This window comes from Populus trichocarpa, chromosome 4 (genome assembly GCF_000002775.5).
Source record: "Populus trichocarpa isolate Nisqually-1 chromosome 4, P.trichocarpa_v4.1, whole genome shotgun sequence".
Lineage (NCBI taxonomy): Eukaryota > Viridiplantae > Streptophyta > Magnoliopsida > Malpighiales > Salicaceae > Populus > Populus trichocarpa.
In genome coordinates this window covers 12,164,202-12,191,345 of record NC_037288.2, presented here as the reverse complement: position 1 = coordinate 12,191,345, position 27,144 = coordinate 12,164,202, and the positions used below count along the sequence as shown (strand labels likewise).

Genomic DNA, 27,144 nt, shown 5'->3' with positions numbered 1-27,144 from the left:
AGAGTTTTCTGTTTTTTTTTACTCACAACATGTCATTTAAGGAAGCAGATAACATACAAGTTATGGAAGTCACGCACAACAGAAAGAACAATGCAAGACAAAAGAACACATTTTCACTCTCTGAATTTGAGAACTCAAAGGCTAACCATGTCTAGTAACATTACACACTAACAAGTAACACGTTCATTTTATGTCAGTAGAGACCAGTATCACTTATTTTATCATCAGTAAAACAAGCTCACCAATAAACTGAAGAGTGAAGCATACCAAATCAAGGACTCAGAAAATAAGGCATGCACGCAATATGAATCTCCCTGGCATGAAAATTTGACAGGCTGCATGACAATTCCTTTCTGAAATCTAAATGACTTGCTCTCTAGTTTGTTGTGGTTAAGTGTTATTAATGGGATATCTCTGTCGTGGAGGACGCCTTGTCCTCTTTCCCCATCCTGTTACCTCAAGTCCCAGTTCTCCACAATCAGGTTGCTGAGTTTGCGGTAGACTCACTGCTGTTACTATTGGAGAGGCAGCAGCTGGGGCTGCACGCTTTCTCCCCCTTCCTGCCTTTCTTTTAGGAGAATTTCTCTGTGACAAACCTGACCGCCAAGTGCCACCGGTTGCTGTGATTAGCCCTTCAATCATCTGAAGATCCTCAGTCACATCATTCCTAGACAAACAGACAAGACCAGGAAGTACATCTCTTCGAAAGTCCTTCCGATGCTTTCCTCTCCTGGCCTGACCTCTCCGAGGACGTCTTGGCAATGATGTTTCATCTTTTATGCTTTCCAAAACCATTGGCTCAAAATTATGCTCTTCTACCACAGTTTCAGTTAAATTTAAGGTCATATACTCAAAAAAATCAACCACATCTGATTTTGGATCTTCACAATCAGTAATATTCTCGTGCACTGAAATGGATCCTACATCATTCTCAATGTAACCTTCATACGAAGAAACTATCTCTGTGAACCACTGTAGTGAGTCATGGCATGGAGCATCGTCTTGAAACTTGCACGCACCAGAAGATGAGATAGAAACTAAAGCCTCAGCTGCAGCCATCAAAAAGCCTCCACGAAAGTCCTTGGATTCATCAGTTATTGACTGAAATGGTTCTTTAAATTTACTCTCTAGAAATTCACCACCAGATATAATGTCTATTTCATTTTCAAGGACAACTGGCGCCTCCAAATCTATCTCAATTGCAATCTCATCCTTGGTTCTTGGAGAACAAATACTCACTTGAGCCTCTTCTTCAGTCACACTCACATTCAAATCAATTGGGTGTCTTAAGCCAGCTCTACAATCAACTGAATGCCTTTCCGCATTTAAAATCTTTGTGTTTTGGGTCTCCACGGATTCCGATTCCATAGGATCCTGATTCAGATCAGTACGAAGTAACCCACCTTTGATAAAGCTAGCATCATTAGTCTCTGAAACACAACAACTAGGCTTCAGGCCAGAGCTGGCAGAAGGCTGATCCTTGGACATGTGCTTTTCAAAAATGGGAACACCAAGAATCTTCCTATTGCTTGAACAGTCACCTCCTATTCTTCTGTCTTTGGCATCATGCGCAGTTGTTGCTGATGATGAATCCTGGATAAAGTTTTGATTGAGGCCCTTCATTGTTCCAGAATCGCAAGCAAAAAGCTCAGCATATTTTCTTTGCAAGGAATCCAAATTCACCTTTTGAGAGTCGGGCATTTCAACAGAAGAATTTCCTTCACAAGGTGAAATAGCTCTCAGCCAAGATAACCCTCCTAGTGGAATTTCTTCCTTCCTTTGAATACCAATGGAAATAAGATTTGAATCAGAAATTGCTTCATTTGGGCAACCTTTTGGAAGTACTGCATTGAGGTTTACTTCCTCTGCAGATTTTATATTATCCAGCCAGCCTGAACCCCTTGGGTTATTTGGAGGCCTATGCTGAGGAGCTAGTTCAGAAGCTGAATAACTAGCACTGTGACCATTTGAGTGACCAGCTGATGCATGGTAAACTCGTTTTTCCTTGGACTGCAACTGAGAAACAAAGCAGAGGTCATTTTTATAGGATAATTCAACTCCAGGACCTGGAACAAAATCCACTTTTTCATTAACAATCGACCAATCTGTAGAAACTTCACGGCAATGAATCAATGTTGCTGAACTCTTATTTGATTCAGGAAAGGTATTAAAGCAAGGGTTTCCCTGAACATATATTGCATTCCGTCTTGAGCTAGCTGGAGGCTTCTTCCAAGATGAAATGGAGGATGACTCGGAATTGACTACATTAGATGGAGGAGCAGGTGGCTGCAGAAGTGTATCTGAAAACATAACAGATGCATCATGATTTCTATCAGAGATTTCTACACCAAAAATTGTCTTCTTTCTCAATTGTTCTGGTTTATTCTGATCAGGCTCATGGGCTTTCGTGCAGCCAACATGCAATGATTCACTTTGTGTAGGCAAATATTCTCCATAAAAAGTTCTATTGAAAGTTCTGGTGCTTATATGGCCTGAAAAAAAGATCAAACCATCAGTTGAAACTGAATTAGTACTATACAGCAACAAGCTTATTGCGAGAATTTTCAATTGTGCCTCTTATATTCTGAACCACCTAAAGGAAAAGAAAAATTAATGTTGAAGATTTTAAGCTTCAGTCACAAAGAAGAATATGATGTAATCTTAGAAAGTAAATAACTTTAAAATACCATAATGTTAACTCAGTATCTGTGAACAAATAAGCACACACACCTTCACATGCAAGCACATTCAAGTGTACAAAATATGCAGTCTTCTTTTGCCTTTGTTATAAGAAAGTAAAAGACATTCCTTAAAATGCGTACGGAATCAATAACAATGAGAAGTTTCTTATACATTTCTCAGAACTTTCAGAACAGGGACTCATAGGTTTCTGAAAATTCATGTAAATCTCGGAAGAGCCATTGCCTTAGAAGTACTTTGATGCTTTTGGATGTCTAATAACAAAATGGTTATGCCCAGAAAATCAGTAACTCTTTTTCCTTCCAACTTATTATTTTTAATAATTCATTTCCAAAAAAAATTCCACAGATTAACTGATTTGCTATATTTAAGAATTTCAAAAGAATTGAGTTGCATTGGATTTAAAGTAAGAAAATCAATTCACCCATTTATCAACAAAAGATGATAAACACGCTACAAAAAATAGTGAAGCAATGATTTTGAATAAAAAAACATAGCTACTCGGCTACTTGTAAAGTAGTGACCGATACAAATTTGCACATCCAAAAAAAACAATATCATTGGCTGATATCAACCAAAAAAAACACTCTAAAGTGGCTTGCTTAACAAGTCCTTACCAGGGTTGAAGTTAAGAGGTGGTCGGCCTTTATTTCCCCATTCTTTATCTAAATGCTGATTACATTGGCTGATTCCCTCATCCTTTTCTTTATGTCTTTGAGAAACTTCCTTGGCCAAACATTGGAAGCCTGGGGATGAATTTGCAGATAAATCCCGCCCCTGTATCTCCTCTTTAGAATAGGTAGCCTTGCCTAGAGTATCAAAAGAAATTGTACCATGTGCTTCCTCAACCTTGAAAGGTTCATTCAAATCTGTAAAACCTGGGGTCCTCCTTAAGTGTGTAATGGAACTAAAAGCATCACCATTGCAGCCAGAGTACACACTACTTGGGGTGGACATATTGCAATTTTTCTCATAAGTAACGTTACAATTCCAATTTGGAGGGTGAGTTTCCACCCCTGACCCTACAAATGCCCCGCGTGCGTCATCTTCATCATTTATGTATTTGTCACCAGGCAGTTCAAGGTCAAATAATCTCCTCTGAAGCTTCTTGTGCTTGTATTCATCCTTAAGCCTGGAACCATCGTGTGTTGAGCCACATCCGGATTGCATGTTCTGCACATTAATGGAACCAAAATGTGATTGGACACTATCAGCACCTGAGGCAGATGGTATATGACAATTCATAGCCCCTAAACTGGGATTGTGACACCTCCTTCGGTCTCCTTCATGTGGAAAGGCAAAAGGATTTGATTGCAATGTTCCCACATGATCAAGGCATATGACTGATTGTTTGCTCCGGACTTCATTCATTATGTCCATTTGTATTTTGTGAAGCCGGTGCAGTTCATGGACCTGCATAATCAAATTTCCATAAACATAAACATTATTTTATGCTCAATCGAATTTCAATTATTTATGCAAAATAAGGGCATTTTTACACTATATTTCATGAACTCGGTCAGAAAGTGTAAAAATCCAATTTTATAGCTCAACAATATAAAGAGGAGATAAAACATACCTGATGTTTGAATGTGTTTTCATGCCTCAGTATGGTTTGCCTCAAGTGTTCCTTGTCATATCCAGAGTATCTATCTATTTCTGGCTTTGCAGCAAGCATGTCATGGTACTGCCCAAAGGCCTTGTTTTCATGATGTGAAGGCCATCTAACATCCCCACTACTGTCATCCAGATCCCTTGTAGAATGATAACCCGGTATATGCATCTTATACAGAAATTCAGTTCCCATTTCTGCAAACACCTGAAACAACTTAATAAAAACTCCAAATAAACCTACCAACCCTGATATGAAGGATATCTCTTTTTCTTCTATCACAAATGAAAAAGATTTACTAGCCCACACTATATATTTTTGTTACAGGAAAGAAGCTGCAGGATGAGGATCATGGCCATGATTCTGACAAATAAAACTCATTGCATATTGTAACATGTATATTGTATGGTTGCATTGAAAAAAGAATTTGTTGCAGCACATAAATCCTCATTCATCAATCCTGATACATAGAAAGAACCACCACCATGTTATACAAGCTGCATTATCATATTATTTCCTCGTACACGAATGTCATGCTCAGTTTCGCTGGTGAAATTGAATTCCAATCAACATTGTAGTAAATATTCCACATAAGGAAAAGACCCCTTCATCGCTCAATCTAGAAACGAACTAGCACATTATGAATAAATCTTGACAAATCTGGTCCATAAATAAAGTCAATGAAAAACAATTTATCTCCATATATAATACATTATGGAGAGAGATTATATTCCATAGTCAAACAAAAATAAAGATGCACTCCTAATATGTTTGCAAGAAGCATGAAGGCAACAGCTTAGAAGGCCACGGAGATACCTGTCCGTCGAGAGCTTCTCCCTAGTTGCAAGTGTTCCGAGCCAGATATTATGCTGAGTGTCTTTAAGTGAGCCGGTCTATTGTACAGTAGTTGTAAGAGTCATATCCAATGTACCAATGGGTCTTGCATGCTGAGTGTCTTCAAGTCCAATCTATTGTACAGTAGTTGTAAGAGTCACAGCCAATGTTCCAAATGTGTTTTGCATGCTGAGTGTCTTTAAGTGAGCTGATCCATTAGAGCCTGCCATAATTTATGTTACAGTAGGGCGAAATAGGCCAGCCAATGTACTGAAAGAAGTTTAGAAAATAAATTAGAAACAGCACCAAAAGTAATTCATTTATCCCTGTTGTTGAGGAAATGCATTTTCCAAGCTTTAAAGAAACACTGTGTTGATACAAAAGGCAATACAAGTGTATTTAGTAAGGAAGGGAGATAAGGAAAGTCTTATCTAAACAAAACATGAGAACTGTGAAAGTTTCAATTGACATTCGACACCCATTTCGAAGGTAAACTGACTGTAATGCTTCATAGCTATACATGACCATATAATGGCTAAAAAATGGAACAGAGAACCCTTACCACTACAAAATACGCTAATAAATCTCTTAATACTATTGCAATTAATGTTATTAACTTCAACGATCAACAAATACTGATGGCACTGGAAACTCTTGCCAATTCTTACTTGAAATTCCAGTAGACCAGCATTCCTGCATTATTGATAATCTGAACTCCAGTTTTCTTTAAGATCTTCCAAACAGAAGCCTGTGATTCCAGCTGTGATAATCAAGGAAAGAAAAGCAATCGGTTATATTCCTCCACTAACAAATAAGAAAAGAATAAGGGAAGATAATGAGAGACCGACATGACAACAGCCATGCACACATGTTTAAATAACTGGAAGTTGACCGTGATTAGTATATGGATTAAGGTTAAAGCATAAAAGAGAGACCAACAAACAGCCAAATCAATCATCCATTAAAACAACAAACAAGAACATTTACCTTATATATGGCAGCATCCGCCAGCACCCCATAACAAAACTTGAGCTCAAATTCAAAGAAAACCCTTGAAACTCAACTGCAACTATATCAAAAATTCCCAGTTGAAGCAAAATACAAAAGGAGGTAGGTGCCTTTGTAATGTCATTGAAAAATCTTAAATCACAATCAATAGAAAAAAGAATAATGAATTATTATATATACTAGACAGAAGCTCAAATCTGCTAGGGCTAGTAAGATAGAAAGATCCCCACAATCCCAGATAAGAATGAGAGAGAGATCTTCCTTTTTTCTTCTTTTTCTCCCTTTCTCAAAGAAACAATGACTTCGAATTTGTCAACCTTGTGGTCTCCCATTATTATTGTAATATACTTCTGTTTCAGTGTTTTTTTATTTTCTTATTACTATTTATTTATTTTTATTGATAATATCTTAGATTCGGGGGGGCGGGGCATTTGTTTTCTCTTTTACTAGATCCTCTCTACCTTTCATGCTTTCTGGGTACACGTAAGTAAATACATTATTATTATTATTATTAACAAAAACTCAAAATTACGTGGCTAAATCCCTTTCACAAAACACTATTTACGTGTTTTTTTCTTAATTTAATTTCTTAATGTATTATTTTAAAAATTAAAATTTATAATTTTTTTTATTTTTTTATTGAGTTATATATCAAAATCATATCTCATATATTTAACTCTTTTTTTATAATTTTAACTTTTTATTTTTTTTATTATTTTCTATGAATTTATCTTAATTTCATAATTTAGATTGATCATCTAACAAGTTGACTTGAATTATTTTTTTAGAGTGTTTTTTCTAATTGATTTTTGTTTGATTTCATCTTTTAACATTAAACTATTATAAAATTAAACTTTATGATTTTTTAAAATTTTTTTTTTCAGGGTTGTCATAATCTCATAATCTATATCGAGGGATTATCAAGTTGATTCGGGTTAACTATTTATTTTTTTGTTATTTTTAATTGAATTTTTTTAATTTTACCCTCCAATAACTTTTTTTTAAAAATTATCTTTTAATAATATGTTATTTGAGAAATAAAGCTTTATATTTTTCATATTTTTTTATAATATTATTTTAATGTTATAATTTAGATTTCGAGTGTAACAAGTTAATTCGGCTGAATTATTTTTAATTTATTGCTCCATCTTGGAAATGGAGCGTGGTTTCATCGCTAGAAGTTCAAAGTCATTTTGTATTTTAAACTCGGAGGTCTGTAAGCAGAAGGAAGAAGCAAGGAAGCACGGGAATCTGAGAAGAACCTCAATTCATAGTTAAATTAAATGATAATGAGCCGTCCTGCTCATTAAATGCTATTTATTTTATTTTAAATTAATATATTTTAGTATATTTAAATTATTTTAATGTGGTGATGTTAAAAATAATTTTAAAAAATAAAAAATATTATTTTAATATATTTTCAAATAAAATATACTTTAAAAAACAATTACAATCTCATTTTTAAATACTCATGTAGGTTAACTGAAGAGAGTTGTTTAATCGCTATTGGCTCATCAAGCATTCCTCATGGTCGCCTAGCGACTATTCAATGGTCTTTTGCATTGAATAATATAAAAAAGACACCAATATCGAATCTTCACCCTCTGCCTGTCCAATGGGTGTTTATCACTTTACATTTATTCTATTTATCACTTTACTTGATTTTTTTTTCACCCTTCTTTTTATTCTTATCCTTATTCATTTATTATTTAGTAATTTTTAAAAATAATTTTTTTTTTAACTTTACACTTTATCTATTTATTACTTTACATGTGATTTATCAACATTATTTTTTTTTCTGCAATATAACTATTTGCGACTCTTTTTTTTTTATTTTTATCTTCATTCTTCAATATTAACAGTGATTGTTTTCAATCTTTTTTATATATAATTTTTTTTCCTTGACAAGTGGCTTATTAGCCACCATATCTTTATTTATTTATTTATGATACGCATAATAATAAATACTATTCAAATCTACGAAAGCCTTACATTAATTTCCCACCAAACAATTAAATTGGATTAGCTACAATTGTGATTTTTATATTTAAGAAATGAAGTCAAGCTATTGTTCTTAAAACTCTGGTTTTGATTGGTCATATATCAGTCTCCAATAAATATTTGACATTTGTGGAACAGAAGGAGCATCTTGGAATAAAAATGAAATAATCCTATTGTGATTTTGGGAGTCCCATTTACAAGCTTATATGCCCAATTCAGACAAGTTCTTTCAGCAGACATTTTTTAGGCCCATAAGCCAGAGAACCTCCTCCCGAAGCCCAAGAGTCCCTTCCTTGTTAAGACCAATCACACTTGGGCTACAAGCTGCTACAGCCCAATAACCAGCTTGTATTTCCTCTTTCAATTGCCCCTTCTCCCACCCACAATATCCATCAAAGAACCTGAAATCGCCGAGCCCAACTACATTCCTCCTCGCCATTTCAGCTGCGCAACCAGCACTCTCTCTAGTCCCATAGTACACTCCCTTCATCACTTCTTCGAAAACCCCACTCTCGGCCACCCTATCGTTATCATAACCCCTCTCTGGACTGACTAGAAACAACCCTTCCTCTAATGGCCCGCCAAAGAACAATGGCCTATTGGAGAACGCCCCGGCGACATCAAGCGCCGTTGATCTCATTTCCTTGATCGACATGAGGGACGGCCGGTTGAGTATGATGCCATATGGGCTCCCTGGCCCAGTTGACAAGAGAAGGATGACCGTCCGTTCGAAAATGTGGACCCCGTCAAGCTTTTCTGTGGCAATCAGCAGGCAACCTTTCTCAGGTTCATGGATGGTATGAGCCCATTTGTCCCCAATTGTGATTTGTGGTGGCTGCTGATCCACAACAATATCAGGGTCTGCTGTTGAGGAAGGTTCAGTGGGCCTCAGTGCTTGTTCATTGGCAACCAATCTTGCTCTAAACGATCTCCAGTCAGCTTCAAGTAAAGGCCGACAGTCATCAGCAGATGGTGATGGTGGTGGCATGTGGCGACCTGGCATCAACATACAAAGTTATTGATTAAACTACACATGATCATAACTTATAACAAAGATATCTTAAAAGAATCAAGGGATCAATGAATTCCCAACAAAATTAGATCAAGATGAAGTGAATCAAGGTAATGGAAAAGAAAAGAAAAAAAACTGACAACAAAGATATGCATGAAGAGGTGCACTTACATGTTATGGAAGTGGAGAGAGCAACTCTTTTGCTCTGAAATGCATTAGAACTTCTCTTGGGATATGAGAAAACTCTAGCTTTGATTGAAGGGATAAGTTCCAAGGTCTTGGTGAAGGAGTTTGAGGTGAGAAAGCAGACTTCCATGCTCTCTTTCTTTCTTCTTCTTCTTAATTCTTTCTTGGTGTACCACCAAATGAATATGATATTGGAATTGGATAATAGAGAATGATCCAAATGTGAGGTTTAATCTGAACCACAAGGTGATCTGATCAGTCCCATCCAATTCCAACCAAGTTGAGTCTCTGATGTTTCTTTCTAGCTAGGTAGGGGCCAATGGATACGACTCTTTACACATGGCATAAACAGCACAACTGACGTGAAAGCTACACCTGGACGATCATTTGGGTTAGTGGGACTTTTTGTAGGTTTTCCAGTACTGATGTGTCATGTTTCCAGCCAGTTATCTGTTGAGCAGTGAACTTGAAGCACCTCTTGTGGTTGAAAATGGTTTCCCTGGGTTTTTGTGTAGGCAAATATTCTCCATTAAAATGTTAAGCCCAGCTTAACAAGATTGAGAAAGAAGAGAGAACAGAATTTGAGAAAGAACCGAAAGAAGAGAGAACAGAGAATTGAGAATAATCTTCTGTATTTTCTTATTGCCATACAAGGAATACAATTGTTCTTTATATACGGCTACAATGATCAACTAACTCTAACTAATTAACTGGCATGACCCCTGGCTCACGCGTTCCCTACTTCTTCATCTTCAAGCCTTCATGTTGCAGTCTGCTAACATATCTTCTTGCTGCTAATGTTCTCTTTTATTCCTTCTTGTGTCATTCTGCCAAGTGATTTGAGGTGTAGCAATCTTCTACTGAGAGTCTTGTGCTTGTTTGGCCTGAAAGAAAGGATCAAACTATCAGTTGAAAATTAATAATGTTGGGAACGTGTATGCACACACACCACATGCAAGCGCATTCAATTGTACATAACATGCTTTCAAAACTTTGCACATCCAATAAAAAGGAGCATCATTGGCTGATATCAACAGAAAAAACACTCTAAAAAGTGTTGCTAAATAAGTCCTTACCAGCATTAAGGTTAAAAAGTTTGTCTGCCTTTCTCCATTCATTATCTAAATTCAGATTACATTGGCTGATTCCCTCATCCTGTTCTTTACAGGGTTCTTTGAGAAACTACCTTTGCCAAACATTCGAAGGAGCATGAATTTGCAGATGATTCCCGCCCTTGTATATCCTCTTTAGAGAAGGTAACCTTGCCACCATATTCTTCCTCAACCTGGAAAGGTTCATTCAAATCTGTAAAACCTCGGGTCCTCCTTAGTACATAATGGAACTAAAAGCATCTTATACAGAAATTCAGTTCCCATTCCTGCAAACACAGCAAACAACTTAATAAAGCTCTAAATGAATCTGTCATTGAAAAATCTTAAATCATCAACCATGTGAAAAAAATAATTATAATAATTATATACACTAGAGAGAAGTTCAAATCCATCTGATGGGGCCAGAATCTGATATGTGAATGAGATAGAAAGTTCCCCACAATCCCAGATAAGAATGAGTTGCATTATCTAATTTAGTTTTTTTTTTCTTCTATAAATCAGTTCAGTACCTAATATTGCACCAAAAATCAGCAGCAACAGATGCATTATACGCTTTACAAACCCTTAATTTGGTCATCAATCCAAAGAAACAAACATGATTAAAAAAATGCCTGACTAGTTTTATAGCTTGCATTTGTAATCTCTTGAGTGCTAAAAGTGCTCCTATTGCCATCTTTATTTTCCACATGTGACAAGGCATAAGGGTTCACAAGTAGCATGCCAACCTGTACATTCAAGCGATTTCGTGGCTAAGTTAACTTTGGCATGTTAAATCCTTCATAAACATGTGAACACTGTACATCAATCCTTCATAAACATCAGGCTTGTTTCAGTTAACCTAATTATTGGCCTGAAATATGAAATCAAATTTAAATTCAAGGTTCGATTTTTTAACCATTTAAACCTCAGCCCAAAAATAGGTGATCCTGTATATCCTAATTTACCCATGTAAAAGATTCCATTTACAAATTAAGCTGGTGTTTAAGATGTGTGTAGTTTTGTGTTTAATTCTAAAACTCATCAATCTTATATTATGTGCAGTGCGAATAATGTTCAGATTCAAAATTCAGTAAAAAGTTTATGGATGTTAGTTTGTGATTGTCAATACCAAAATAACAACACAGGATTTGAACTGAAGCAACAATGCAATAACTATTTAGATGTTACAGTTCTGATAGAGCTTGGAAGTAAAAGGAAAAGAACACCAGGCTAGCAAACTAATTCTTTATGGCAAAGCACAAAATACAGGAAAAACATATCAGGAAGAAAAACACGATATATCTATCTCAAAAAACTGCATCTCAAAGCCAAGCAATCAGCCAATCATATTTCACTCTCTGAAATGCTATATTGGTAGGACCAAAACAGCATGCACTTCAAGAAGCATTCAACCAATCACAGTCTCAATTTGTAAATCTATATTTAAATTTTACCAGTTAATTAACATTTCAAGAATACCCTAAATGGCAAAAGATAGCATCACAAAAACATAGCAACACTTGACTGAGATAGAAAATGTAATAGACTTTATAGGATAAGGTCATTTGTACTATAAATAAAAACAAGTCATTTGACTGGGATAGAAAATGTAATAGCCTTCATAGGATAAGGTCATTTGAATAAACATGTTAACACTATCCCATAAAAGGTCCAAGAATATTTTTCAGATAAAGTTGCAAGCTTACCTGGAACTACTGTTTATTATTTTCCTTACCATTATCTTCATTCTGAACTGCAATCACTACTTTCTTCAACTCTTCCTGGGCTACTTTCTTCAACTCTTCCTGGTAGAGTTCGATGGAGGCTTGACATTGCCTGCTACCAAGCTCTGGTCATGCAGGCTTCAGCAATGCTCATCTTTAAACATCCATCGGAGTTTCCAAAAAGCTCCTACATTCTAGGCAAGTTCACAGCCTGTTTGAGGCAGGACCTGCTTTTCCTGCTTTATAGCCAGAGTAACCTGACACCAGGATGGTGTTCACCTTCCTTGATGTCATCATACTGCTGAATTTGTTTGGGAACAAATCATAAGGATTATTTTCTTAGTATGGCATGAGAAGTTGTATGGGTTTATTGTCAATGCACACTGCAATTGCTCAGCTGATTTTCCTACATTTCTAATATTGGTGTTTCTATCTTTAATTCCTTTTCTTTGAGATCTTCTCTCTTTCAAAGATTTCTAAATCTAACTGTACTAGTTAAGTTTTTATGCCAGAACAAAAACAACATTACATCCAAAGTTGATAGGTTTTGTTTAAGCTTGGTTGTGGTTTTATTTAAGCAGGATTTTGGGGCGGGTAATCTTGCATAGTTTTTCCTTCAATACTTTTTTTGTAACAATGAACACTCTTGCTACTAAGTCCCCGTGCTTACACATGGGCTATCCAAGACGTCACTATTGTCCTAGCCAAGATGAGTATCAGCATAACAGCAAAAGGTCAGTATCTTGCATCAAAGATGATAGACATTCATATAGAAATGTGGTTAAAAGATCACAGTAATAGTTTGAACAAGTCTTGCATATGTACCAAGATTAGAAAACATTGCTACAGTTTAGCAAAGAATCCATCTAAACATAAAGCCCATCTACTTCTGCAGGTACATGATGGAACTAGCTGACTCCCTTTAGGGTCTGATAAATCTCTGAATCACGATAAGTTTTCTATGATTCACATTTCCAAAATACAAGTAAATTGACAGACCTCATTGGTGAAGCATAGCTTCCACCGATGCATTGGAAACACAGTTCTGATCACCTGCAGAGACAAAAATATCTGGCAAAGAGATCATCCAGATCTGATGGTTCCAACGTTATCATGGAATCTAGTATCTCCTCTACAACTCCTACAGGCCACAGCATTATGCATTTTGTGCATCCCCAAAACAGTGTTTCCTACGCTTCAAATGAGGAAATGAATGCAGTTGTTTAGCAATGCTTCCAGTTGAGCCAAAGACAACCAACCCCTACAGGTATACCTTTGGGACAACGTGAACTCGCTTCAGGTCCAGACCCAATCTGTTAATCATTTGATAAATTTTATCTGATTTCGGGTGTGATTTATCAAATACTGTAAATTCATGGACCTCATCATCCACCTCAATGGAACTAGCCCCTGATGGTTTCTGTATTCCAAAGTTTTTCATTTGCAGCCTTACATTGGCAACACTGCTCCAGTCTCCCGCAGATGCAAAAATATTTGACAACAGAGAGTAATTACCAGGATCTGATGGTTCCAGCTTAAACAAGCAATCTAGTACCTCCTCTGCAAGTCCCACAGCATTATGCATTCTACAGGCCCCCAAAAGGGTACCCCAAATAACAACATTTGGTTCTACTGGCATGCTTTGCACAAGCCTATAAGCTTCTTTAAGACGACCTCCACGACCCAAAAGGTCCACCATGCAACCATAATGCTCAATGTGGGGAACAATGCCATAATCCCTCTCCATATTATTAAAGTATCGAATTCCCTCATCGACAAAGCCTGCATGAACACAAGCACACAAAACAGCAACCAATGTAACTTTATCAGGCCTGAACCCTTCTTGCCTCATTATAGAAAAGAGCTGTAGCGCTTTCTCACCGTGCCCATGCATGGCTAACCCTTGGAGCATGCAATTCCATGAGACCAAATCTTTTTTTGACATCCCATTGAACACGCTTAGCGCCCTGTCCACCTGACCACACTTTGCATACATGTCAACCAATGCATTAGACACATTAACACTGCACTTGTACCTAATCCTCTCAATAGAAGTATGAACTCTCTTCCCTAAACCAAGGAGACCAGACTCTGCACAAGAAGCCAATATGCTAATAATTGTGCCATCATCAGGCTTCAAACCGGCCTCCTCCATTTGCTCAAACGATCTTATGGCGTCCTTTGCTAGCCCCTTTACAGCGTAGCCAGATACAATTATAGTCCAAGAAACCAAATTCTTGACCGGCATTCTATCAAACAACATTCTAGCCATTTCCATATCTCCTGCTTTACAATAACCGGAAACCATCGTCGACCACGACACCACATTCCTCTCTGGCATGCTCTCAAACAATCCAAACGCTTTATTCATCTCTCCTGCCTTCACATACCCATCCAGTATTGTATTCCAACTAACAGCATCTTTCATGGGCATTTCATCAAACAGTTTGCAAGCTTCACTCAACTCCCCTACTTTCAATAACCCTCTAATCATAGAATTCCAAGAAACCACATCTCTTTCATCCATCACCTTAAACAACCTCATTGCAGACTTCACACCCAACAAACCACATTTACAGTAACTATCAATAAGTGAATTGGGCACAAACAAATCCTGAAAAAACCCATATTTCTCCAAATGGTTATGTATCATTTTCACAAGAGGCAACCAAGACTGTCCATCACAAGCCTTTAAAAGAAAAGGGTACGTAAAATTATCAGCAAAAAGCCCATTCCTTTGCATTTCAAAGAAAGTTTCAAAAGCCAGTAAAGAATGGGAATTTTGCACGCAGGCTCTTATAAAAGTATTATACAAGTGGACATTAGGGTCAGGGATTTGTTTGAAAACATTAATAGCTAAAGTCATTTCTTGAGAAAGAGAGAAAGCTGAAATTAACTTGGGCGCTACATAAAGGTCTTGGTGGAGATTTTGTTTGAGGATTTGGGCATGAACTTGTTTTATGTGGTTTAAGTTTGTACATTTGTGAAGGTCTTGTAATTTTTGTTGAAAGATCCTTCTTGTTGAGACCCATGTTGGGGCTCTTATTGGTACTGAAATTTGCATTTGTTTAGACATAGAAGATGGCTTGCATTTTTGTAAGACAAATTCTGCGGGTGGATGAATTCAAGGATGGCAAAAAGGAGAAGCTGAGGAGACCATGGAGGGAGCTGGGTTTGGTTGAGGGTCTAAGGATTTTCCAGTTTGGTCCTAATATCATGAAGTCTGTCTGTTATTTGTTTATTGTAAAGCCCTTGGGCTACCACATGTTAAAGCAAGCAAGCCACCCACTTGAACAAGGAAAAAGAAAAACTTCAATGAACACATTTTTTTAATTTTTTGTTGAAAAAGAAAAACTTAAAAAGAAAAGAAAACTAGAAAATTATTTTCTATTGTTGAACACACCCTTAAGCTTCTTCACGTTTTCAAAGAGAAAAATATTGTTGGATAAAAGACAATGAATGATAGTGTGTATGATGAAGAAGTAAACAAAGTGGATGAATTCATATTATTAGATTATTTATTTATAGTGATGATGTTTTTATATAAGGAATGATTTTTTAATTGGATTTTTTGTTTTAGATAAATATTTGATGCTCGCCTCAGTGAGAGTTTGGGGACTCAATTTGAAAAAAATAAAAACAAAATCAAAAATTAAAATTAAAATATATTATTTTATAGTTATGCTCGCTCTAACGAGTTGACTTGTGACCTAGGAAATCTGTGGCTTAGGCCGGCCCGATTTAAAAAACAAATTGGAACAAAGCACGAAAAATATTTGATGCTTATATTTAATCCAAAAGTAAAAATCATCATAAAAAAACTAAATTGGAAAAAGTAAAAAAAAAAAAAAAAACAAAGCTCTAGGTAACACATGTTAACCTATAGGTCACATATTAATATTTATAATATTTTGTATTTTGATGATAACAATTAAATAAAGAATAGACTAGTTTAGATGAAATTAAGTTTAAACATGTTTTATATGAATATCATATCACTATGCATATGTAATTGAATGAAAAAATTCATTAACAAGTCTAAGATGCAAAGCAAGTGAAGATTTAGCTATTAAGGATTCATTTCTTAAAAGAAATATCTTTCATTTTTGTGAAGAAGGGCTTAGACGTTGTCATAACCTATTTTTGGGTTCCCCCCTCAAATTTACCCTTTTTCTTTTAAAAAATAAAAATAAAAATAACAAAAACTAGCAACTTGGCAAAAGTAGGATAAGAAGGGTTTCAAATGTATAAAAGAATCAAGCTAGAGTTTTGGACAAAATTAAAAGATTAATCGTACCCCATTATACCCAAGATTAAAGAGAAAATGCAAATTCAATGTCAAATTAAATGATTATTGGATGAATTTGCATAAAAAAATTAAGTAAATGGACTTAATTAGATTTTCAATAGGCCAATTTGATTTAATCATGGGCTAAATTAAAAGTTTAATTATGTTTAAGGATTAGTTTTGGTCAAATTAAAAGATTACATTAGGTGCAAGGATTTAATTATACTTTTAATGGGTCAAATTAATTTTATTAGGAACTTAATTGATGAAAAATTAAGTTTGAAAACTCAATTTGGGCTTAATCGAGAATATTGAAATTTTAAAGGACCAAACTTAATTCTTACAAAGTCAATTGATTGAAATTAGGGATACAATTGCAAGAAAGTCAAAGTTTAGTGTCAATTAAAGGTCAAATTAAATAAATTCACAACCAATGATCTTTTTGAAAAAGACGCTAAACTTCGAGGACTTAGGGCCCGTTTGGAACCTGCGTTCCAAAAACTTTGAAATTTTTTTTTTGCTTAAAATTAATATTTTTTTAGTGTTTTTGAATTGTTTTGATGCGTTGATATCAAAAATAATTTTAAAAATATGAAAAGACATCATCTTGATGCATTTTAAGCGAAAAACACTTTTAACCGCAACCGCTATTACAATCCCAAACATGCCCTTAATTTGGTTGGAAAAAAGGGTGAAATTGAAGCAAATTAGAAGTTAAATGGTTAATTGAAGATCATTTGCATAAATTTACAATCAATGATCAAAATAAAAAGACGCTGAACTTCAGGGTTGATATTTGAGTTTGACAAGGGTAAAATCACATAAAATTAAAAGTTGAAGTCAATTAGGGATGCAAATAAAAGATAAAGGACTAAATTGAATTTTAGTCAAATTCCTAAAAGAGAATGAAATTATCTACATCTCTTAGAACATTACATCTAGATGAAATATATTCACAAGGCTAAAACATTGAATGGTTTAGCTTGAACCTTAAGAAACATAAAATCTCTATAAATCATGCATCAATGAGATAAGAACTTCTCATGAAAATTGTGAATGACATATTGCTCATAATTGATTAGCCTACCAATTACTTGGAAGTAATATATGATATTTTTTTTCTAAAAAATGACTTGAAGTTATGGACTTCATATACTAACTAAGTTTGAAACTTGGTTGATCCACCTGAATGAATAAAACTCAATGGATCTAAGTGGGTTTTTTTAAAAAGACTAACATTAAGGAAAAGTATAAATATACTATGCAAGCTTTAAGGCGTAAGAATATCCAATTTTGATGGTATAATCAACATATTTGATTTCATTAAAAATATGGATAAACTTTGTGTTTACAAAAGGTTAGTGAGAATAGTAGTGTTTTCCTAATATTATATATAAATTATACATTTAGCAAACATATCTTTACTTTAATTAGTAAAGTTTTGGTTGTCCAAGAATTTATCCATAAAGAAATTGGAAGAAGCAACCTATATATTGAATATAAAGATCTATGGAGATAAATATAGAAGGTTGCTTAAATTATCTCAATCCATGCGTATAGATTAGATGCTAAAATAGCTTAGTATGAAAGAATCTAAGATTTAAATTGTACCTTGTTTTACTCAAAACTGGAGAGACAATACAAATTTAAGGTCAAGTTACATGATTATTGAACGAACTTGCATAACAATTAAGTTTAAGGACATAATTAGATTTTTAATAAGCCAATTTAATTTAATTATGGGCCAAATTAAAGATTAATTGTGTTTAAAAATTAATTTGGGTTCAATTAAAGGATTTAATTAGGTGTAAAGACTACATTGTACTTTAAATGGGTCAAATTAATTTTATTAGGACTTAATTGGTGAAAAATTAAGTTTAGGAGCTCACTTTGGACTTAATTGAGAAGATTAGAATTTTAGAAGACCAAATTTAATTTTTACAGAGTCAATTGATTCAAATCAGGGGTAAAATTGCAAGAAAATCAAAGTTTTAGGGTCAATTAAGGGCTAAATTGAAGAAATTTACAGCCAAGGACCATTTTGAAAAAGACGTCGAACTCAAGGAACTCAATTGATTGAAATCAGAGGTGAAATTGAAGAAAATTGAAAGTTGAATGGTCAATTGAGGGTCAAATTGTATAAATCCAAGACCAAAGACCAAAATGAAAAAGGCACTGAAATTCGGGGCTGAAATTGGAGTTCGTGAGGGGTAAAATTGAACAAACTTGAAAGTTTGAAGTCAATCAAGGGTGTAATTGATAAAAATCATGAATCGAAGGACCAAAATGAACTTTACCAAAATAGCACCGTTTTGGGTTAATTGTTTATCTTCTTCTTCAGGTTTTCACCCGAAAAGGCTGTTTAGGGGGCCACATTCCCAAGGCATTTAATGCTTCATCTCTCCACCAATTTTGGCAAAACTTGCACATAAGCGATGACCTGACATCTGACTATACCCCAATGTGGTTTGTTCTAGCCGATTGACGCCACAGCGGCCGTGGCACAGCCCCAAAGTAACCAACCCAACCAGCCCCTTCCTGCAGTAACTTTGTTAGACCATGATGGCCACTTTGAGCCAATGGTTAGGATCCTTCCTAGTTGAATCAAGAGCCAAAATTTGGCACTATTAAAGACAAAATATCCATCTTCCACCCCTATAAATAGGGGTGGATTTCATGGCTTAAGCATAAAGAAAATCAGGTGCAAAAATTGAAAAAAAATCAATCCCCTTAATTTTTCTATCATTATTCTTTCCCTTTCTCTCCGTCGTTTCAACCACCAACCATCATCATCACTGTCTTATCCACCATAAGTCACTATAACCACCAATCGACCACCTCACATCAGGAGGAGCCACTGCAAGAATCTCTCTCTCCTCTGCCAACTTCCTTTTCTTTCTCCTAGTTGAAGGTTTCTTTTCCCCTCACAGCCAACGCCAACCACCAATTCCTTCATCAGAGCCACCATACTTCTCCCTCTCCATCAACTGCTTCTTCTTCCTACATAGCAACAACAACAGCAACAGCTCCAGTAGACAGATAGTCACCACCATTTCAGTTTCTTCCTTCTCCAGCACCAACACCATCACCAACAACAACAACAACAACAATATTGACTCCTCCATGAACATCGCCACAGCTTCACGTCGACTTCCTGAACCAGCAGCTCCTTCTATACCAAGTAAGCCTCCCCATCTCTTCTTCTCTTTTCGACATCTTCTATTCCACTACATGTAAACAGTGGAACATGAATTATAATTCATGTTACATTGTTCATGCAACGTAGTCACTAGGTTGGGCTAGTGACTAAGTTGTGTTGGGTTGGACCTATGTCAGCTCAGCCCAAATGGTTGGGCTGGGTCTGGCCTAACCAAAGAAAAATAAAAAAAAAATAAGCATGTTGGGTTGCCAGTCAACCTAGCCCAGCTGAGTTTGACCTAGATGGTTAGGCCAGCCCAACCCAAAATATTTAATAATAATATAATAATTTTATCATAATAATTAAAAAACAAAAAAATTCCAAAAATTCTGAAGGTCATTTTAAAAATATTTGTGGGCCCCCTCACATGTTTTTCCAATAATTTTGCATAATATCGAGTTGTAGACTTACATTATAAGATAAGGATCTAATATTAAAAATACTTGTTTTTCTCCGAAATTTCAAAAACAAAAAAATATAAAAAAATGAAAAAAAAGATTTTCATTAAAAAAAAGGTGTTGTTTTGCATACGACCACATCCTAAAAGGTTTTTTTTTCAAGCATATTTTCTAAAAGATAAAAATCAGGAACAACTCCAACAACACTAGGAATGACTCCAGCAACCATTGTAGCCCAGCAACCATGCAGGCCTGGACTAGACCTCGCCCAAAAGGCTGGGCCAGGTCCACCCCAGAAAAAAAAGAGAGGGTATGGTCTGTTGGGTCGCCAGTCAGCCCAACCAGACCAGGCTGGGGTTGACCCGGTTGACTGGGCCAGGCCCAACCCATATATTTAATAATAATAATAAGAATAATAATAATATAATACTATAATATTATTTATTATATAAAATACCAAAAAATTAAAAAAATTGTTAAAGTCCTTTAAAAAAATTTGTGATTTCTCCCATGTTTTTATACTAATTTTGCATAATATTGGGTTGTATTTACACTGTAAGGTACATATTGGATATTAAAATACCTGGTTTTCTCTGAAATGTTTCTAAAAAAATTCAAAAAAATCTCAAAATGTTTTTAAATTAATTTCCTCTTTCAAAAAACAAAAAATATTTTGTTTTCATGTATACAACCAAATCTTAAAAGTTTTCCAAGCATTTTTTTTATAAATTTTTTTTTTGCATCTTTCTTATGTTTTAAAATTACAAAAAAAAAATAGATATTGTGACCAGTTTATAGTTATCCATAAGGATTTGGCCATAATGTCAAAAACCCTTCACTAATCATTATGTTCATTTTATATCAAGGTTTAGATGTAAACTTTAATATTTGGGGTTGTAAAACTACACCATATAGTACACTTTCAGGTATTAAAGATACAAAATACAAAATAAGTACGATGCTAAAATTTGAACTTTAGAATGGTTAGGACTTCACCTAATAAGGTAGAGACTTTCTCATAAAGAGAGACATACCTTAGACGTTAGAAAAAGACTAACGAATAGAAACTTGACTTAGATAAATAATCAAAGAACAATGCAACTTACCTCAGGTAGGGTGCATTAGGGGTGATGCATCTTCTCCTTGCACAACCAGTCTCTTACCTAGACTCTCATAGACTATAGATTTCCTAGTAACCATATTATTAGGTGACGACTCCTGAACCTTAATCATAATTTTATGATTAGATCCAAAACTCTTTCTTTTCCCAACACAACACCTCTTAAGAGGCATCTTAAAGCACGCCATTTCAACGTTGCCCCACGACAGGATGGCAACTCCACTGGGAAACACCTTGTCTGACCAGACTAAGTTTTGCTTGTTTGTTTGTTTTGGTCTGTTTAAATTTAGCTCATATTTTTACTGTTTTAGCATGCATTTTTACTTCATGTTCATGCATAAGGATGTCAGGTATGGATTAATGCCCTCATGCATTTTAATTTGCAAAAAAACGTAATTCTAGGTTAGGTGGGGAATAACGTTCTACCTTATGACTTTCAGTGGGGGTTCAGATTTGTGAAACATCTAACTATGAACTGAATGTTTACTCGGTAATAGTGGTCACACTATGCCCTTAACCATTCTCTGTAAACCCCTATACTGCCTTTACGTAAGGTTGTCACTAGGCAGTTCATAGACCTTTTGAGACCAGGTAGAAAGCTTACCCTTATATAATGGCCTAGAACCATCCCTTAGAGTATGGACTCCCTAAATATTCATTTTGCATGGGTTTTCACCATTTATATCTAATGTGCATGGACACATATTTTCATTCATATGCATACATTCATTCATTATAAATAACATATATACATGCATCAGGTTGAAATATAGGTTCTCAAAAAGTTTACAACACCTAACTTCAACTGAGAAATATGGAAGATGAAGAGCGTGGTCATCGTGACGCTTATTTTCAAGAAGAGTTGGAGTCTCTAAAAGTTAGCGTGACCTTACTATCTTACTCAAGCAAGCACTTAGAAATGCCTCTAGTAAAGGTCCTTCCAATCGACCCGTCACCTTTTCTTAGCCCCAACAACAGCTCAACTCGAAGAAATAATTGGGGAATAAGGTTAGGAGCCCGAATACAATCCAACATTTGTTCAATCAGAAACATCAACGCCATCCCCTGTAGTTCTAGATGCATTCACCAACGAGTCCCACGAGACAAAGTCATATGATGATATTGATAAAGATAAGATGGAAGCGCTGGAAGCCAGTTGAAGGGGTAGACTTGTATGACCTAGTAGAGACTGTAGAGATGTGTTTGGTTCTAAATATGGTGGTGCCAAAGAAGTTACGTGTTCCTAAATTTATCAAATATACTATAACATAGTTCCCCATCATTCATCTCAAATCCTACTGTAATAAAATGACAGAAGTAGTACATGATGAGAAACTACTGATGTATTTTTCAGGATAGTTTAAGTAGGGCAACATTGAGCTAGTACATGAGATTGGACAACACCAAGATCAGGAGATGAAAAGATCTTGTAGATGCATTTGTCAAGCAGTACAAGTACAACATTAAAATTGCTCTCGATAGAACCAACTTGTCTAATATAGAAAAAAAGGATAAAGAAAGCATAAGGAAGTATGCCTAGAGATGGAGAGATTTAGCTGGTCAAGTGCATCCCCCACTTTTGGACAAAGAAATGATCACTCTAATTGCCAATACACTTAAGGCATCATACTACGAGCATGTGATGAGTAGTTCAACGCAACAATTTACTAACATTGTGGCAATGGCTGAACGTATAAAGCAAGGAGTAAAGAGTTGTAGAATCTCTGCACCCATGAAGAAAAAAGGCTTCGAAGGAAAAATGAGGGAGGTCGACCATATTGAAAATGATTATAGGGGTAGGAAAAACCAATTCCAAAACTACCACACACTACCCTAAATTGCCAACATCAATTTCAACCTTTTAGTTTCTGCTAGAAAACCTAAGTCTCAAATCAAAAACCAAATTAAGAGTTTTCAAAGGGTTCAGAAACAACTACCTCCATTACCACTACCCTTAAATGAGATATACCAGAAGCTGCTGAGCACAAGGCATGTAGCTCCCAAATCCCTGACACTTCGTAGCCACCTTACCCCAACTGGTACAAACCTGACTTCACCTGCTTCATACCATGCTGGCGCTGCAGGACATAACATTCATACATGCAATGCCTTCAAGAAGAAGCTCATGCAGTTAATTAAAGTTGGGTGGATAACATTCAAAGAAACTTCAAATGTGAGTACGAACCCTCTACCCAATCATACTTCAGGTAGTAGATAAGTAAATGCATTAGAAGAGAAATGCTTGGCAAAAACACCGATGGTAAGAACATGGTACGAAGAAGGCAACATGAATTCTTAAGGACTTGAATTTAAAGGGGTGTCTTTGGTTTTTTGTCCATACCATTGATGAGATTCCTGCAAGAGTTTTTGTAGGGAGGTTGGTCGAAGGGGAAGTGTACGAGAGTTGGAAAAAAGAGCATGTTCTCATTGTGTCCAAAAAAATAACTACCTCTGTCTGATCATGCTTGCAAAGTTATTTTGATTTCGTTATGTTTCTACCTGTTTTAGTCTTGTCGGTAATCTAGGCTCATATTGCAACAAAACTTTCTTTGTCAAATGAGTCCTTCCTTTTTAATAAGATTATGTGTTCTCTTTTATTCATGATGTGCCTTTATTTTTGTTATTTCACACAAATAACACACTTATACGAGCATATCCTTTACTCATGAAACCACTGCACCAAGAATTTTTTGGTGCGTTTCCTTTTTCTTCAAAAACTATATAAAAAGAGAAATAACATAAAAATGGTAGCTTTCAAAGATAAATCTCGCATTCTGCTAGTGTTGACCTTTGACCATTCTGACTTGAATATTTTGAGCTACAGAAGTTAATTTGATGCAAACTTAATTTTTTTGGATTTTTGACTTGAAGACCTATCAGCCTATCAAATTTTAGAGGAAAAAGATCTCATATGAAAGATATATGATTTTTCTAAGATGACACATGAATTCTGTCAGTAGACAAGTTTTGTGAAGAAACAAGTCCAAAGTACTTCTCAAAGCATCCAAACCAATATCTGAGTCTTTATTTCAGCAATTTAGCTTCTCTAAGTTAAAAGTTAAAGCTTGAAGATTTTATGCAATGCTATTTCTCTTTTTTATGAAAATAGTTATTGAAACACTTAAGTGTAAATTGTCTACTTAGAAAAGGAATATTTTATAGGAAAGAGATTAGGGTTTTCTAGGATATAAAAAGAAAGAGAGAAAGGAAAGAAAGGGGCGGCCAGAAGAGAAGAAAAACACACCCTTTCCTCCATAAACCTGAAATGATACATTTCTTCTTTCTTTTTGATTAGCTGTTCAATAGACATGTAAGGCTAAACTCTTTTTCTTAGTTGCAAGAACACATAAACCTTCGGGTTTCAAGAGCTTTGAGATTTATTTTACCTTTTCCTTTCAATTTATATGATGAATATGTTTGTTTTTCTATGTTTATTTCCTATTATTGTTTATTTTAATTGTTAGAGCGGACTCTAAGTTATTATTGTAAACAATCTATTGCTAAATTTGCTATCAAAATCAAAGTTGTGGTATATAAACTTGTGAAGCAACTGAGTTTAATAATCGTAGCGGATCTATGTTATTAATCTTAGGGAAAACTTTCGATCAAATCAAACATGGACCACGAACAGTTATGTTTTCTTGATTAAACAACTTATCTAGTTTTTAAGGCTGCCATTGAATTAAATTACTAGTGCAGACACTGTAGTTATTTAATGGTTGGGTTAGTTATACGATGGATATGTTAACTAACCAATGTTAAGAAAAGATAAAGATTCAAAATATAAATTGATGTTTCGTTTCAATGATCGGTTTTAATTTATGTAAGTGGATGTTTACTTGAAACCAAGGTTTATTTTCTTGTTAGTTTTCTGATTTTTTTAATTTTACTTGATTGTTTAATTCTGCTATATTCTAGATAATCTCAAAACCCCCCAAATTGCATAACATCTAGCATAAAAATCAGAACTAAAACTTCCTTGTGGGATTGACCCCTTGCTTGCTCTATATTATCTTGTTTACTTAAGTTAAGGTAATTAATTTGTGTGACCGCAACATTGCAACAGTAACCCAAGGACCATAAGATGGCTTCAAAGCTAAGTTTTAGCTGAATGGATAATGAGAAACCATTTTGCATATTTGCATGAAATAAAAGCAAAGTTTACCAATTATGAATGCATGCGTTTGAAATAAGGAAGGGCTATCTTTGACAATCCTTTCACAAGATAAAAAATCATTTACAGTCCCCATTGAGCCTAGTAAGTCTTTGTTGAAAAATAACTCTGACTAGGATCACACCCTATATTAGAGGGCAAGTGTGAGAAATAGGAAAAAATATCCTCAATGAATAAAAAGTGCCCAAACAAAGATGGAAGACATGAAAGAATCTAAAGGGTCCAAAAGGTTTGAGCATACCAAAAAAATAACTAATATGATGATGCTCAAAACTAAATGAAGAAAACAAAGAGAAAAAGCCCAAGCCTGACACTAGAGGGCACGATAAACCATTTTGCAAATCAATTCGAAGGACTAAAATGTATAGAAATAAGCAATGGTAATTCTTAGTCTTGAAATCCATTAAACATCTTTTGAGCTTATAAATATCCTTTTTCTTCGTAGCTAATAGTCAAAGCCTACGTTATATGCCCAATCAAGCCCTATCTGATCAAAGAGGCCATCTGGATCGGTAGGTAATGTTTCCTTATGCGAAACAAGCTCCATTACATATACAAATAAAATTGATGCTTTGAAGATTGGTCCTCTGAAACCCTCAAATTGAAGTTTGAACTTCTTTGACCAACAAAATGTCACTTTACATTTTTATTAAAAGTAAAACAAAAATTTTCAACACTTATTAAGACCTGTCCATAGGAATCATTTGAATTTTTTTCAGAACAAGTTTGCTTTAAACCGACATAAAAAATGGTTTTTGTGTTTAGAATAGCTTTGAAATTCTAAAAATTCTTCATGAAAACAACTCGTTGTAAATAACCAAATCTTATTTCACACGGTCTTGTCCCCAAAGAAAATTCAAATGAAACATTTGGGAGTATGATCAAGCTGGGGGGCAATCCAAAAAACACATAATAAGACGGGCTCCATGATTTTCTTTCTAAGAAAATAGAAAATGTAGGGTAGAGTTGGCAACCTTTGAGATAAATATTTGTACCATACCTTTTAGAGATCAAGATCACAAGTTGTGACTTGAATAAGCAAAAGCGAAAAAGCCATCGAAGCTTACTATAAAGACTTAAACTTTCAAGAATGAGGAAAGTCAATGAAGAAAAGGGACCTATATTTCTTAGGTGAGTATACATGCATATTGATCATAATGCATTACTTTAATCTTTGACAAACCAGTGTCTCGCCAGCAAATCTCTTTCGAGCCCGTCTTTGGGCCCTCATCTCCTAGGTATTGTGTTTTTTAACCCTGCCTTGTTTTGAGTGCATCTTTAAGCTCTCATCCCTCAAATAATGCGCCTTCAAGCCCAACCTTCTTCATTTCAAGTACGCCTTTGAGCCCTCATCTCTCGACTAGTGCGTTTTCTAACCTTACCTCATTTTGAGTGCGTCTTTGTGTTCTTATCTCTTAGATAGTTCATTTTCTAACCTTATCTCATTTCGAATGCACCTTTGAGTCATCATCTCTCAAGTAGTGTGTTTTCAAACCCTACCTCCTTTCGAGCACACCTTTGAGCCATCACTTCTTAGATAATATGCTTTCTAACCCTATCTTATCTTTCTTTCCGAACATTTTTTCTAGCCCTCGCTTCTCAGATAGTGCGCTAGCCCTATCTCTATATCATATCTCTTCTTAAGTGTGCCTTTAAGTCTCCATCTCTCAAATAGTGCACCTTCAAGCCCTATCCTCTTCTTTTAAGTGTGTCTTTAAGCCCTCATCCCTTAGATAATGTGCCTTTGAGCCCTATCTTTTTTCCCTTTAAGTGCTCATTTGAGCTCTCATATCCTAC

The 27,144-nt window shown here is 35.2% G+C and overlaps 3 protein-coding genes across 7 annotated transcripts; all 3 read right to left on the bottom strand.

Annotated features, from left to right (window-relative positions):
* Positions 1-91: 91 nt before the first annotated feature.
* LOC7472618 (uncharacterized) lies at positions 92-6,481 on the bottom strand. 4 transcript variants are annotated; one of them, XM_024599449.2, is made up of 6 exons: positions 6,134-6,481; positions 5,815-5,906; positions 5,129-5,416; positions 4,280-4,528; positions 3,318-4,113; positions 92-2,492 (listed from the first exon to the last, which is right to left on the bottom strand). In XM_024599449.2, the coding sequence occupies exons 4-6, from the start codon at positions 4,505-4,507 to the stop codon at positions 391-393; spliced, it is 3,126 nt and encodes a 1,041-aa protein (XP_024455217.1). In that variant the 5' UTR covers positions 4,508-4,528; positions 5,129-5,416; positions 5,815-5,906; positions 6,134-6,481; the 3' UTR covers positions 92-390. The 4 variants fall into 4 exon arrangements, with proteins under 4 accessions (XP_024455217.1, XP_024455216.1, XP_002305379.1 ...); XM_024599448.2 differs by having other exon boundaries at positions 4,280-4,519; XM_002305343.4 differs by having other exon boundaries at positions 4,280-4,509.
* Positions 6,482-8,222: 1,741 nt separating this feature from the next.
* LOC7472617 (uncharacterized) lies at positions 8,223-9,617 on the bottom strand. The gene is made up of 2 exons (XM_002305342.4): positions 9,339-9,617; positions 8,223-9,151 (listed from the first exon to the last, which is right to left on the bottom strand). Exons 1-2 carry the CDS (start codon positions 9,481-9,483, stop codon positions 8,385-8,387), a joined length of 912 nt encoding a protein of 303 aa, XP_002305378.1. The 5' UTR covers positions 9,484-9,617; the 3' UTR covers positions 8,223-8,384.
* A 3,319-nt stretch (positions 9,618-12,936) lies between these two features.
* Positions 12,937-15,417, bottom strand: LOC112323215 (pentatricopeptide repeat-containing protein At3g29230). Of its 2 annotated transcripts, XM_024600005.2 has the most exons (2): positions 14,050-15,417; positions 12,937-13,950 (listed from the first exon to the last, which is right to left on the bottom strand). In XM_024600005.2, the coding sequence occupies exons 1-2, from the start codon at positions 15,242-15,244 to the stop codon at positions 13,430-13,432; spliced, it is 1,716 nt and encodes a 571-aa protein (XP_024455773.2). In that variant the 5' UTR covers positions 15,245-15,417; the 3' UTR covers positions 12,937-13,429. The 2 variants fall into 2 exon arrangements, with proteins under 2 accessions (XP_024455773.2, XP_024455771.2); XM_024600003.2 differs by having other exon boundaries at positions 12,937-15,416.
* Positions 15,418-27,144: the final 11,727 nt, after the last annotated feature.

What these genes read in the sequence shown, in the direction of transcription:
- LOC7472618 (XM_024599449.2), bottom strand. Translation starts at nt 4,507, where the DNA reads ATGGGAACTGAATTTCTGTATAAGATGCATATACCGGGTTATCATTCT. An exon ending in AAAACACATTCAAACATCAG is followed by an intron (nt 4,114 to 4,279) that starts GTATGTTTTATC and finishes TTGATTATGCAG; the next exon opens with GTCCATGAACTGCACCGGCT. An exon ending in ACCTCTTAACTTCAACCCTG is followed by an intron (nt 2,493 to 3,317) that starts GTAAGGACTTGT and finishes TCTTTTTTTCAG; the next exon opens with GCCATATAAGCACCAGAACT.
- LOC7472617 (XM_002305342.4), bottom strand. Translation starts at nt 9,483, where the DNA reads ATGGAAGTCTGCTTTCTCACCTCAAACTCCTTCACCAAGACCTTGGAA. An exon ending in TCTCTCCACTTCCATAACAT is followed by an intron (nt 9,152 to 9,338) that starts GTAAGTGCACCT and finishes TGTTGATGCCAG; the next exon opens with GTCGCCACATGCCACCACCA.
- LOC112323215 (XM_024600003.2), bottom strand. Translation starts at nt 15,244, where the DNA reads ATGTCTAAACAAATGCAAATTTCAGTACCAATAAGAGCCCCAACATGG.